This window comes from Trichomycterus rosablanca, chromosome 23, assembly GCF_030014385.1.
Source record: "Trichomycterus rosablanca isolate fTriRos1 chromosome 23, fTriRos1.hap1, whole genome shotgun sequence".
Lineage (NCBI taxonomy): Eukaryota > Metazoa > Chordata > Actinopteri > Siluriformes > Trichomycteridae > Trichomycterus > Trichomycterus rosablanca.
In genome coordinates, this window is record NC_086010.1 from 882,801 (window position 1) to 895,815 (window position 13,015).

Consider the following 13,015-nt stretch of genomic DNA (forward strand, 5'->3'; position numbering starts at 1 on the left):
GTGTGATAGCACATAAGAAATAAATTGTCGTGTGTTTCTTTCTTACATTTACAGTTTTGGCATTTAGCAGACGCTTTTATCCAAAAAGACTTACAGTTGAGATGGTAAACAATCGATGGTTAAGGGCCTTGCTCAATAGCCGAACATTGGCAACCTGGTAGTGTTGAGGCTTGAACCAGTAACCTTCTGATTACCAGTCCAGTACCTTAACCCCTAGGCTACAACTGCCTAGACTTTGCTTTCTTCCCTTTAGTAAAAACACAGGGTCAGTTTTACACCCACCATCTTTATTTGGAAAACATAATTACAATGGAATCCAAAACATTAGACAGTTGGGATGGAGAACTTAAATTAGAGGGTTCTGGTGTGAGATGTGTTGTGTTGGATGCTTCAGTCATCCCAGGGAATCCTCCTATAAACAGAGACCTTCATTAATCAATATTACATATTATAAATATATACAAAAATAAATAACATTACATTAGAAATTCAAAGTTTCCATTAAAAATGTTTTGGTTTGATGAAATGAAAATTAAACTCTATGGGTAGAACAAAAGGCACCATGTCTGGCAAATACCATCCCTGTGGTGAAGGTCCTGGGTTTGATCCCTAGGTGGGGTGGTCTGAGTCCTGTGTGGAGTTTGCCTGTTCCCCCCGTGTCTGTGTGGGTTTCCTCCGGGTGCTCCGGTTTTCTCCCACAGTACAAACACGTGTAAGTGAGGTGAACTGGAGATACTAAATTGTCCATGACTGTGTTTGATATAACCTTGTGTAAACTGATGAATCTTGTGTAATGATTAACTGCCATTCCTGTCATGAGTGTAACCAAAGTGTAAAACATGACGTTATAATACTAATAAACAACAACAACCATCCCTGTGGTGAAACATAGTGGTGGCAGCACCAGGCTATGGAGACTGGGAAAAGAATTTCCAGTTCTCATGCAAATTTAGACTGAATTCACCTTTCAGCACGACAATAACCAAAAGCATACAGCCAAAACAACACTTCAGTGATATCAGGGTATCTTGTCCTTAAATGTATTAAAAAACAGACCTAAACTATGTTGAACATGTGTGGAGAGACCTGAAGATGGCGGTTTACAGACATTTTATTCAGCCATCCAGTCTGATGGTGCTTGTGAGATTTTGCCATAAAGAATGAAATAAACTTCCCAAATCTTTTGGCTTTTACAAAGTATTGAATAAACAATCTCAATACTTTTAAACATGTCTCCACTTCACCATTCTGAGTGACTAAATGTGGATTGATGGTAAAAATGGTGACAAATAAGTGTGCAAAACATCAAGGGTCTAAATACTTTCTGAAATCACTGTGTAGGTCTAAGTTTAGTCAGACATACGTACCATACTGCACCGTATAAAGGGAGTAAAAGGGTCGAACTGTGGGCAGTGTTAGAGTTTCCGGCACCGATAATCGAACATCATCTGTAAACAGTCAACAGAGGCATAAAAGCTTTTATTAAACAATCACTGATCAACTGCAGAAATTCTGTATAATTGTGTATAATAAAGCTTTATATTTATATATTTATATATTTATTAGTCACATCAGGTACCTTGTTGTTGAAGTTGTTGGTTTAGTGCAGGTTGAGGTTCCTCCACTGGTAGTTGTGTATATTCTGTTAAAAGTGACTTTTATTAATATTATTTTGTTAAATATAATAATTCGTTATTATGTGTGTAATCATTAGTAATACAAACTGTCACATACATACTGTAACGTTTACATGCTCATTTTATTGTGGTTTTGTACTGAAAAGCTAAAATGACACAAACCTCCATTAGTACAGCAGTCAGTGATTCTCCTACAGATCTCAGACAATCGTCTAGGAACTTCAGACCTGAAGGTCCTTAAGATTCTCACATCCAGACAGCAGAGAACTGCACTGCACAGACCCGAGTCTGATGGCTCTGCAATAAACAACATACAGTGTATCACAAAAGTGAGTACACCCCTCACATTTCTGCAGATATTTAAGTATATCTTTTCATGGGACAACACTGACAAAATGACACTTTGACACAATGAAAAGTAGTCTGTGTGCAGCTTATATAACAGTGTAAATTTATTCTTCCCTCAAAATAACTCAATATACAGCCATTAATGTCTAAACCACCGGCAACAAAAGTGAGTACACCCCTAAGTGAAAGTTCCTGAAGTGTCAATATTTTGTGTGGCCACCATTATTTCCCAGAACTGCCTTAACTCTCCTGGGCATGGAGTGTACCAGAGCTTCACAGGTTGCCACTGGAATGCTTTTCCACTCCTCCATGACGACATCACGGAGCTAGCGGATATTCGAGACTTTGCGCTCCTCCACCTTCCGCTTGAGGATGCCCCAAAGATGTTCTATTGGGTTTAGGTCTGGAGACATGCTTGGCCAGTCCATCACCTTTACCCTCAGCCTCTTCAATAAAGCAGTGGTCGTCTTAGAGGCGTGTTTGGGGTCATTATCATGCTGGAACACTGCCCTGCGACCCAGTTTCTGGAGGGAGGGGATCATGCTCTGCTTCAGTATTTCACAGTACATATTGGAGTTCATGTGTCCCTCAATGAAATGTAACTCCCCAACACCTGCTGCACTCATGCAGCCCCAGACCATGGCATTCCCACCACCATGCTTGACTGTAGGCATGACACACTTATCTTTGTACTCCTCACCTGATTGCCGCCACACATGCTTGAGACCATCTGAACCAAACAAATTAATCTTGGTCTCATCAGACCATAGGACATGGTTCCAGTAATCCATGTCCTTTGTTGACATGTCTTCAGCAAACTGTTTGCGGGCTTTCTTGTGTAGAGACTTCAGAAGAGGCTTCCTTCTGGGGTGACAGCCATGCAGACCAATTTGATGTAGTGTGCGGCGTATGGTCTGAGCACTGACAGGCTGACCCCCCACCTTTTCAATCTCTGCAGCAATGCTGACAGCACTCCTGCGCCTATCTTTCAAAGACAGCAGTTGGATGTGACGCTAAGCACGTGCACTCAGCTTCTTCGGATGACCAACGCGAGGTCTGTTCTGAGTGGACCCTGCTCTTTTAAAACGCTGGATGATCTTGGCCACTGTGCTGCAGCTCAGTTTCAGGTTGTTGGCAATCTTCTTGTAGCCTTGGCCATCTTCATGTAGTGCAACAATTCGTCTTTTAAGATCCTCAGAGAGTTCTTTGCCATGAGGTGCCATGTTGGAACTTTCAGTGACCAGTATGAGAGAGTGTGAGAGCTGTACTACTAAATTGAACACACCTGCTCCCTATGGACACCTGAGACCTAGTAACACTAACAAATCACATGACATTTTGGAGGGAAAATGACAAGCAGTGCTCAATTTGGACATTTAGGGGTGTAGTCTCTTAGGGGTGTACTCACTTTTGTTGCCGGTGGTTTAGACATTAATGGCTGTATATTGAGTTATTTTGAGGGAAGAATAAATTTACACTGTTATATAAGCTGCACACAGACTACTTTTCATTGTGTCAAAGTGTCATTTTGTCAGTGTTGTCCCATGAAAAGATATACTTAAATATCTGCAGAAATGTGAGGGGTGTACTCACTTTTGTGATACACTGTACATACATATACAGTATATTACTACAAGGTTGTGGGTATGTATCCTGGCTCTGCCATGCAGCCACTGTTGGGCCCCTGAGCAAGGCCCTTAAGACTCAGCTTCAGGGGCGCTGTAGAATGGCTGCCTTTGCTTTCTGTAAAGCATTTTATTGTACTGTATATATATAGACGTATATTATCCAACATTATCTGTGTATTCTAATCCTTACAAACAGGAAAAAATAAAATAATAAATAATTAAATAAGATTTGATTAATGTAAAGCTTTATACCACCTCCTGATTGCTCAGATAATTAAGAAAAATGAAGATAAATATTTTTAAAATGATAAGATAAATAAATGGCTGAGCGTTAAATGCTTGGTGCGTAGGTTTCATCTGCGTCACTGCCTCTTTCGCTTTCTGTTCAGTTGCAGCACCGGCTTTATTTGTCATGTGTACTACATGTGTACAATACAGTGTAAATAATATTCTGCATATCTCCAGAGCTGAGAGGGTTAAGGATCTCGCTCAAGAGACCAACAGTGGCAGAGCCAAGATTTAAACCCCACAACCTTCCATTTAATAGCCCAAAGCTCTAAAGACTAGGCCTTGTGTACAAATGTGCCTTCCCAAACAAACAGCAGCTTCAGCAAAAACTTCATCAGTCAACAATATTAATACATAAAAATATAAAATCATGGCAAATAAATGAGAACAGATGAAGATAAATTAGATAAAAATGTGATAGAAAAGCTAGCGTGTAAAGAGCATTTGTTGCTGCGTCACACGCATTTATTTTCTTCACATGGCCAAACCGGCTACAAGCTACAAAAACAAGTTGGTTTAGCTTCACCAAATTAAATAAACAAACCCCACAAACGAGCAACAATATCACAAAACTTAAAATAAAACCTAAATGCTAGGATAGCTAGCACCAATACCGTTGGCTGTAACGTCGTTAAGAAGGCCTACATGAGTCAACTATTCCAGTCTAATTAAACTCCAACCTACAATTAATCACAAATCAAAGCAATTCTTACCATTGTCATTAATAAGCATTTCAACAGCAGGAACTGGATGTGTGTTCATGTCTTATAATTACCCGAAATGACAGCCTAACTGGTAGAACGTAAATAAGAAGTTTACGTAAGTCTTCTATAAACTTACCGGCTCTCCAGCACTCCTAGCGGTATGTGATGTCCGATGTCCGATGCGCGATGAAAACTGTAGCTATATAACTTACCCGACTGGTACGGTTTATTTATAACCTACCAGCGAGAGTTCATCATCAGCTCATCAGCTCGGTAATCGGGTTGTGGCTATGACTCAGAAAGTCGGTCGTGTCCTGGAGGACTAGTTTGCTTTTTTAACATCGTGATCCACGCGTGTGTCTGGATGACGACTTGTGAAGTAAATGAAGTTGAACTGAGTGCATTTATTTCAGTATCAAAGCTCAGACTGTGATTTCTGCCTCTCACATCGTCCTCCTCACCAGAATTTTATTCAAAACACAAAACACAGTCTTAAAAAGCTCATTGTGTTCACGGCTTCAGGATGAAATATCACCATTTTGACACTGAAGAAAGGTTTAAAGTCTCTGTCCTTTAGATGTCATTTACTCTCTGTTCCAAAATCTCATCTGTCGAGATGTAAAATCCTCCTGATCCCCACGATGACGCCTCCTGACTCGTTTCATTTTCTGTGGCACTTACCTAGTTGCCGTGGCATAAACATTAATCCAAGTTTAAACAAGATTAGAACCAGGATCGTCGTGCTGTTGAATTTCCCACTACAGGCTTCGACGTTTGAAGATGAATTTACTTTCACTTCCTCACATTTAACTGGTAAACCACCTGCAAATCAGGCAAAACAGGTGGAACGAGTAACCGGGCTGATCCGCCTCCAACATCCACCTCATCCAACCTCCAGTTCAGCCTACCAGTGGAAGATCTAGGCCAGTTGTAGCCTAGTGGTTAAGGTAATGGACCAGTAATCAGAGGGTCACTGGTTCAAGCCCCACCATTGCCAGGTTGCTGCTCTTAGGTCATTGAGCGAGGCCCTTAACCCGATTGCTCAGACTGTGTACTGTAATTGTAATTTAAGTCACTTTGGATAAAGGCATCTGCTAAATGCTGAAAATTTAAATGAAGATTAAAACCTACATAAAGTGAAAAACATAAACCAGACCGTGACCTTCAGGACCTGTACCTGAAACTCCTGCTTTATGTGGCTTTCTATATTTGCACTTTTTGATCCCTGCAGACTCTGGGGATGCTTAGATGTAGACTTAATGCTCAAATCATTGATGTATTGTGAGAGTTTTGTCCTTTGGTGTTGCCATTTTGGCCTGCAGAGGGAGCATGTGAGTGTTAATTTGCTCCAGGTGGAAGTTCCTCTATAAATCCGGGTTTCTGCTTTTAACACTTGCCAGCTCCTTTCTAAAGCCGTAATACTGGGCCGCTTGGTCTGGTCTTCCACTGGCGTGTGATGCCAGTATTCTTCAGCTTTCTGGGACCTCACAGTGGGAATGAAATCACTTTTCTGATGTGGACCCCAGATCACCAGTTCCAAGGAAACTCTTAATGGTTTACAAACAGGACTCTTCTTTTGATTAATAGATAGATAGATAGATAGATAGATAGATAGATAGATAGATAGATAGATAGATAGATAGATAGATAGATAGATAGATAGATAGATAGATAGATAGATCGATAGTGTTACATCTGACCATCCACACACATTTTCTTTTAATATAAGGTGACAGTCTGGAGTTTCCTCCCTGAACAGACCACTGTCCCATGTACTTTGTACTTACAGACAATTTTTTGTACAGATTTTGGGACCTGAAGTTGTTTATTGGGATGTGTGCAAAACTCTACCTTTATAATGTTTGTGTTTCAAGCAGCGGTCTCTCAGCGGTTAAGGTACTAGACTAGTAATCAGAAGGTTGCCGGGTCAAGCCTCGCCACTGCCAAGTTGCCACTGTTGGGCCCTTGAGCAAGGCCCTTAATCCTAACTTGAATTGAATTCAGTCATAATTATTAGTCGCTTTGGATCAAAGTGTCTGTATTGGCCATGCCATTAGTCAGTCATATCCATGCAGACGCCCGATCTTCCAATACCACCGCTAAGTTCCGAACCCTCGTTCCCCAGATCTGCAGTAGTGTGTTAGTGTACTTTACAGCCCGAGTGCCCTTCTGTACCTCCAGATTATTAGTTTATATTGTTTTTAACTCAGATATATTTGTTCTCAGATCTCAGAAAATCCACAACAAACGTTTGATAGAACTCAGATTCATGAACGTTTAATAGATGAAGAAGTTTGTGCTTCGAACATTTAGCCATGAAGAACGAGGTGAAAACTTTCCACGTTACTATCAGGACATCAGTGTTTCTCTTTCCACAGACCTGATGTTCAATGCCACTGAGATTATCTACAGATGTCCACGACAAGGACGTCTCAGTACACACACAAGGTTAATCAAACCTTTTCCTCGTGCTGCCCGGCCTTCAGTATCGGATCTCCAGCTCACGCCGACACACACCTCGGGTTCAGGACTATATTTAGTCCAGTCACACAGACACGCAGATCGGCGAGTGTGCATGCTGGTACCAGTCCAGGAAATCTGAGCAAAGCAGATATCAGATTAAACCTGGTACAGAAGGAAGAGAGGGAACAGAGGAGGAACCTTCAGAAACGCTCGGACTGTCCTCATGAGATCAGACCGTGAGTCTTAACATGATTTTAAAAACAATCTGATGATTATAAAGTGCAAATGTTGTGTTTTTAGAAGAAGATGTGGATCTGTTAGTATCAGATAGAGTCACGTGGGGGGTGTGAGTACAGTTATAACATGTTTACGATACTTACATTACATAAACATCAGATCTTTACATTTACTTTAGAATGTATAATAAATATCCAGCAACAAGTTCCCAATAATCAAACATAAAGTGTTAATTACTTTATAAAACTGAATATAGATGAAGCAAAGTTTCCTCCTGTGTGTAAAGTTACTCTTTATTTTAAGTACATTACACAATATTTATAATATAAGTAAAATATCAGTGTTTTGTGACAACAATATACGCCTTAATAAATGTGTACTCCAGTGTTTTGATATAAGCTCTGGACCCACAGCAACCCTGACTATAAAAAAGCTAATTTTCCCCCTAAATTATTTGTATTATTCTAACACTGACAATTATAAATAATATGACCGAACTGATTACAATGGAATGATAGTATCAAGTAAAATTTATTCTGAGCAGCAAAACTAAACTACATAAAAACTTCATTTGTATTATAAAACTATAAAACAAATCATTCATAATCATTTCGGACGTCTCTGCGATTGTTTATTCCAGGTTTGTTTAGTGGTTAATTTAAGAATAAAATACAGAACACACACCTATTCCTGTTCATTATTATTCTCAGCGCTAATTTTAAACTCTACTGTAATCATCAACATATCATTATAATAAAAACATAACTTAACCTCCCAAACGAGCGGAAGGTTGTGGGTTCAGATTCAAGCTCTACAGCCACTGTGGGGCCCTTGAGCAAAGCCTCTAACCCTCTTGGCTCCGGGGGCCACTGTACAAGGGCTGCCCCTGTGCTCTGATCCTATTCTTATTATTATTTAACAGATATCTGCTGTGTGTACATACTGTGCATATAATTTCACAACATCAAATATTATGACTAAATATAAAGAATATTTTGTGGATGTGCAGATTAAGTCTGTTATTTTTAATTCAATCTGGAATATCAGTCATTAAAACATCTCAGAAATGAATTAAGCAATAACTGAAGGCTTTAAACATCAGACCTGGATTACTCTCCTGTTACAGTAACACAAGGTGACCCAGGCTTCGGTCACACGCCCAAACTCACCAGCGCACCATGTACCGGGTTCATAAACATGATGTACCACTGGGGTGTGAAACAGGGGTGGAAAAGAAGAGGGCTGGAAAGTAATACGTACACATATTATTATAAAATGATTTACAAACATTAGAAAGTGAAATAAACGTCCAATCAAAGTACTCGTCATCGAATTCTGGCTCTGCCAGTGTTGCTGCCAGTGTTGGGCCCTGTAACACTCTTGGCTCTGGCGGTGCGAGTACAATCACTGACCCTGCACTCTGACCCCAAACAAACTGCTGTACGTGGAGAAATTTCATTGTACTGTGTGTGTGTGTGTGTGTACAGGACAAATAAACATGTTCCATCAGTTCAGTCATTGGTAGGGTTTAGATCAGGACTTTGAGGGGTTATTCTGAAATCTTATTTTTAGTCCGTGTTAGGCATCTAAAACCAGTTCTGATGTCTGTTTTTAGGTCGATGATTTGCTGGGACTCTGAGTTTTGTTCATATTTAGGGTTTTTTGGGTGAACTATCACTATCATTACACTGTAATGCACCAGTCTGACTGGCACCGGAACAAAAACATCATTTCCACCCATCTGATTTACAGGAAACCTTTAATAAACACGTGAAGGAACTTAAATTCGCATTTTATTCTCAGATAAACTAAACCATGCTGATTTTAAACTGAATTTTAAGCTCGGATTCACGTACTTCAGTGTTTTCTCGTGTACTCGTGAACGCGCATGTTATCGTGAACGCGCGCGTCTGTCAGCAACACCCGTTACTTTGGTTTCTGGACTGTACCATAAAGTTGCGTAGAAAAGGGGTGTTTATATTTCAGAAATGCTTAAACATCATATTTTACAGCTGCACATGCTTCACCTACAGTATTTTATGACTGTATACGATTAGAAACGCAATTTTTATTAGGAAATGATGTTTTATTGGATAATAGTTGTGTTTATTTTGAATGGATTGATGTTCACCCCCTTGGTAAACTTTTGGTGGACTTTAGCGGAGCAACAGTCATTTCGGTGAAATCGCTTTGTGTTTATTTACTGAGGTTAAACCGACAAAGTTGTATTTATTAATACTTTTTATATTTTATTTACTTTTTATGTTTTCTATTTAAAGTAAATAATAAATGTAGCGTGCAGCCAAAGCTGCTAGCTGTTAGCAAGCCTTTAATTTTACGTTATTATTGGCTTAATCTAGACAAGCTAACGGCTAATGCTTAAGCAGCTGATTGGTGTCTGTTAGCATTGCTGCTAATTATTAGTGAAGATTTATTTGTATTTATTTTGTACATGTAGATGTATTAGATGTATTAATACCGTGTATTAGATTAGCTGTGTTTTATACACAGATGTGGAAGCGTATTTCTGTGCTGTAAGGGAGGTTATAGGGAGGTGACTGGATTGATGATGTTGATGTTTTCCTGCGATAAAACAGAATTTAATCACATTTCACACAATAAAGTGACTGAAACTGAACAGCAGAGCCGCAATGAGGGACTTTCTTCGAATGGGAGGTAGGATCTGGTGTTAATTCATTTGTAACCTGTGTTAGAATGTGGAACTGTAGTGGATTTACATGCACCTTTAGGAGACACGGATTTAATTTACAGTCTTTTAGATTGTAATAATAATAATTTGATCAAATCTGCAGGATCAAAGTATAAAACAGCAGCTTGGATGATTAATCTGTTCCCTGCTGTGTCATTTAACTTCCTCCTGAATCCTTAGTACTGATTATGATTGACTGCACCTATTGACTCCTCTGTGCCCATGTAAATAGGGCTAGTTTGACAGCAATCATTCACTCAGACTGAAGCTAGATTTGGACACATCTAAGCAACTTCACCTTCCAAAACAACAGAATCTAAGTACAAGTATATAGAACAGTGGTGTCTTTTCCAAGGGAAGGTCGAACACCCAGGATCTCACGCTGAGAGCAAATGTGTTCAGACGGTCATACCGGGAACTGGAAGATGCTGGAACATGGTAAGGTCAGGGTGCAGGGTCAGGCCAAGGGATATAAACCAGCCATAGTCCATCTGAAAACCTTCTGGAGGAATGTACCCACCTCCAAAGGTACACTATATGACCAAAAGTATTTGGGCACCTCACCACGAGCGTGTCAGACATCCCATTAAAAAACAAAACAACTGACCAAAAACAATTATTAAAACAGAGAGACCTCTGTGTGATATTTTCAGCCTCTCCTAATGACTTTGAAGTACGTCTGGGTGTGGGAATTTGTGCCCGTTCAAAAGTCTAAACATGACGGCGCTTGTACGTCTGGCCACTGATTGATCAGTCGGTGTTCCGGTTCATCCCAGAGCTGTTAAGTGGGCATGAGGTCAAGGCTCTGTGCAGGACACTTGAAACCGAGCTTTTCTTCATGTCTGAAAAGGGACAGGAAAGGGCCTTCCCTAAACTGTTTGTTTTAAAAAGCTGGAAGCATATCATTTCCAGCATATCAACTTAAACTTCTACCTCATAAAATGTAGATTTATGGAAATGATGTTTAATCACTCAGTCACAGATTACAGTTCCCGAGCTGCCGTGTTCCCTACAGGTGTATGTAAACCAGGTGTGTGTGTGTGTGTGTGTGTGTGTGTGTGTGTGTGTGTGTATAGAGGTCTAAATCATTACGAGTGTGTTTGCACTCAGTGATTGAGCCGGTTTATGACCCGGCCTGTGATCGTGCCGGTGATTAAAGTGTCTGGACTGCTGTGAGCAAACAGAAGTGAAGTCGGGATTCTTCCTGTTCAAACACTAGAGCAAACGGAGCGCCGGAGCGGCTGCGGGTTAGAAACAGAACTCGATGCTGTCGAAAAAATCGGATTCGGGCCACCCAGGGACGATGAGGGTCCTCGAGTCTGGTTCCTCTCGAGGTTTCCTCCATGACGCTGTGGCCCTCGGCTGCTCCAAGTGCTACACAAATAAATCTGACTTCAGTCGACTTGAGAGGAGAACTTGTGAGATGTTTGTTTATCTGCGCTTCGTCTCTTGACTTTACTTTCACTTCTCAGTGCTGATGTGTGTGTGTGTGTGTGTGTGTGTTACAGTCACTGTGATCGCCGACTGATAGAAACCGGAATAAAAGTGGGTTTTTCTCGGCCTTGTGAGTGTGGGTGGATGGATGGATGGGTGACTGGTTTGAATTTGAACCCTGACTTTGCTAATCCAATCAGATTTGATTAGATCTAATCTTGAAAAGTGTGTGTGTGTGTGTGTGTGTCACATTGATTTACATTTACAGTAATCAGCTGATGTTTTTGTTCCAAGTGACCGAATACAATGCAAGCAATCAAGGGTTAAGGGCCTCGCTCAGGAGCCCGGCAGTGGCAGCTTGGCTATGATGGGGCTCTGATCACTAGTCCAGTACCTTAAACACAGAGCTACCTCACCTCAGTGAAGACTTGTATGATCTCACGGCTCATCTGCCGTCCTGAAAATATGGTGACGTTTGCACAGATTTATTTATTTTATTTATTTATTATCATTTGTGAAGGTGACTTTTATCTTACAGTGGATCTCAGTAAACAGAACAGTAAATATTTACACCTAAACTTAACCTTTGAACTCGTGTTAGTACAGCCAACTCTGATTGATCAGGTTCTGTTAGCTGTTGAATGAGTTCAGGTTGGAACCAGCAGGGGGCGCAAGTGTCCGCACAGTGGAAATACAGTACAGATCCAGGACTGACAGTATATGGACAAAAGTATTGGGACACCACTACTTCTTATTATTATTATTGAAATCACGTGTTTTAGCCACAACAGTCACTAACAGCTGGAATAAATCAGTAATATAAAGGAAATTATATGCTTCTGACTTTACAGCAACAGTTTAGGGAAGGCCTGAAGAAAAGCTCCAGTGTCCTGCACAGAGCCCTGAGCTCAGGCCCACTCACCAGCTCTGGGATGAACCGGAACATCAACTGATCAATCAGCGCCCAGCTGTCATCTTTTGACTGAATTCCCACACACAGACACAGTTCACAGTCTTGTGAGAAGCTTCTCAGAAGAGCTTCTGTTGTTCTAGCTGTAAGGATCACACAGAGGTCACTTTATTTGAATACTGTTGTCGAGCTCACGGTCAGGCGTCCGAATACAGAGCAGCTCTGATCCAGGCTTGATGCTCCTCAGGAGATGTTCAGGGTTCTGATCCAGGCTGGAGTTGTGAGCAAGGTTAGCAATGTTAGTGTTAGTGTCTGCTACACTGCAGGACTTTATGATGGTGGAGTGTTTTTGTGTGAAGCTCAGAGTGAAGCTCGTGTGGTTTACTTACTGGTGCAGTTCACAGGAAACACAAGCTGTGTGGGTGTGTGACTGTGTGTGACTGTGTGTGACTGTGTGTGACTGTGTGTGACTGTGTGTGACTGTGTGTGACTGTTTAATGAAGCCGAATTCAAAACTACGAATAAAGACCCAAAGTACCATAAATATGATCTCACGTTTAGATTTTTAGATATAACAGTGTGGGGGATCTATTAGATGTGGATCTGATGGTGAGGGTGAGGGATCTATTAGATGTGGATCTGATGGTGCGTGTGTG

At 40.7% G+C, this 13,015-nt stretch overlaps 1 protein-coding gene and 1 long non-coding RNA gene across 4 annotated transcripts in view; one reads left to right on the forward strand and one right to left on the reverse strand.

Annotated features, from left to right (window-relative positions):
- Window positions 1-326: 326 nt before the first annotated feature.
- On the reverse strand, window positions 327-1,637 carry LOC134301068 (uncharacterized). The gene is made up of 3 exons (XR_010007414.1): window positions 1,580-1,637; window positions 1,368-1,448; window positions 327-412 (listed from the first exon to the last, which is right to left on the reverse strand). It is a non-coding gene; the product is annotated as an uncharacterized LOC134301068 (long non-coding RNA).
- A 5,601-nt stretch (window positions 1,638-7,238) lies between these two features.
- Window positions 7,239-13,015, forward strand: part of gramd1a (GRAM domain containing 1A) — a 34,648-nt gene continuing 28,871 nt past the window's right edge. For 2 of the 3 annotated variants that reach the window (XM_062985264.1, XM_062985268.1), the window contains exon 1: window positions 7,239-7,304. Coding sequence is in view for 1 of the 3 variants with exons in the window: in XM_062985267.1 (XP_062841337.1) it covers window positions 9,872-9,981 (110 nt within the window). In the remaining 2 variants the exon portion in view is untranslated. Of the gene's footprint in view, window positions 7,305-9,765; window positions 9,982-13,015 lie in introns of those variants that run through there. The other variant, XM_062985267.1, reaches the window with a different exon arrangement.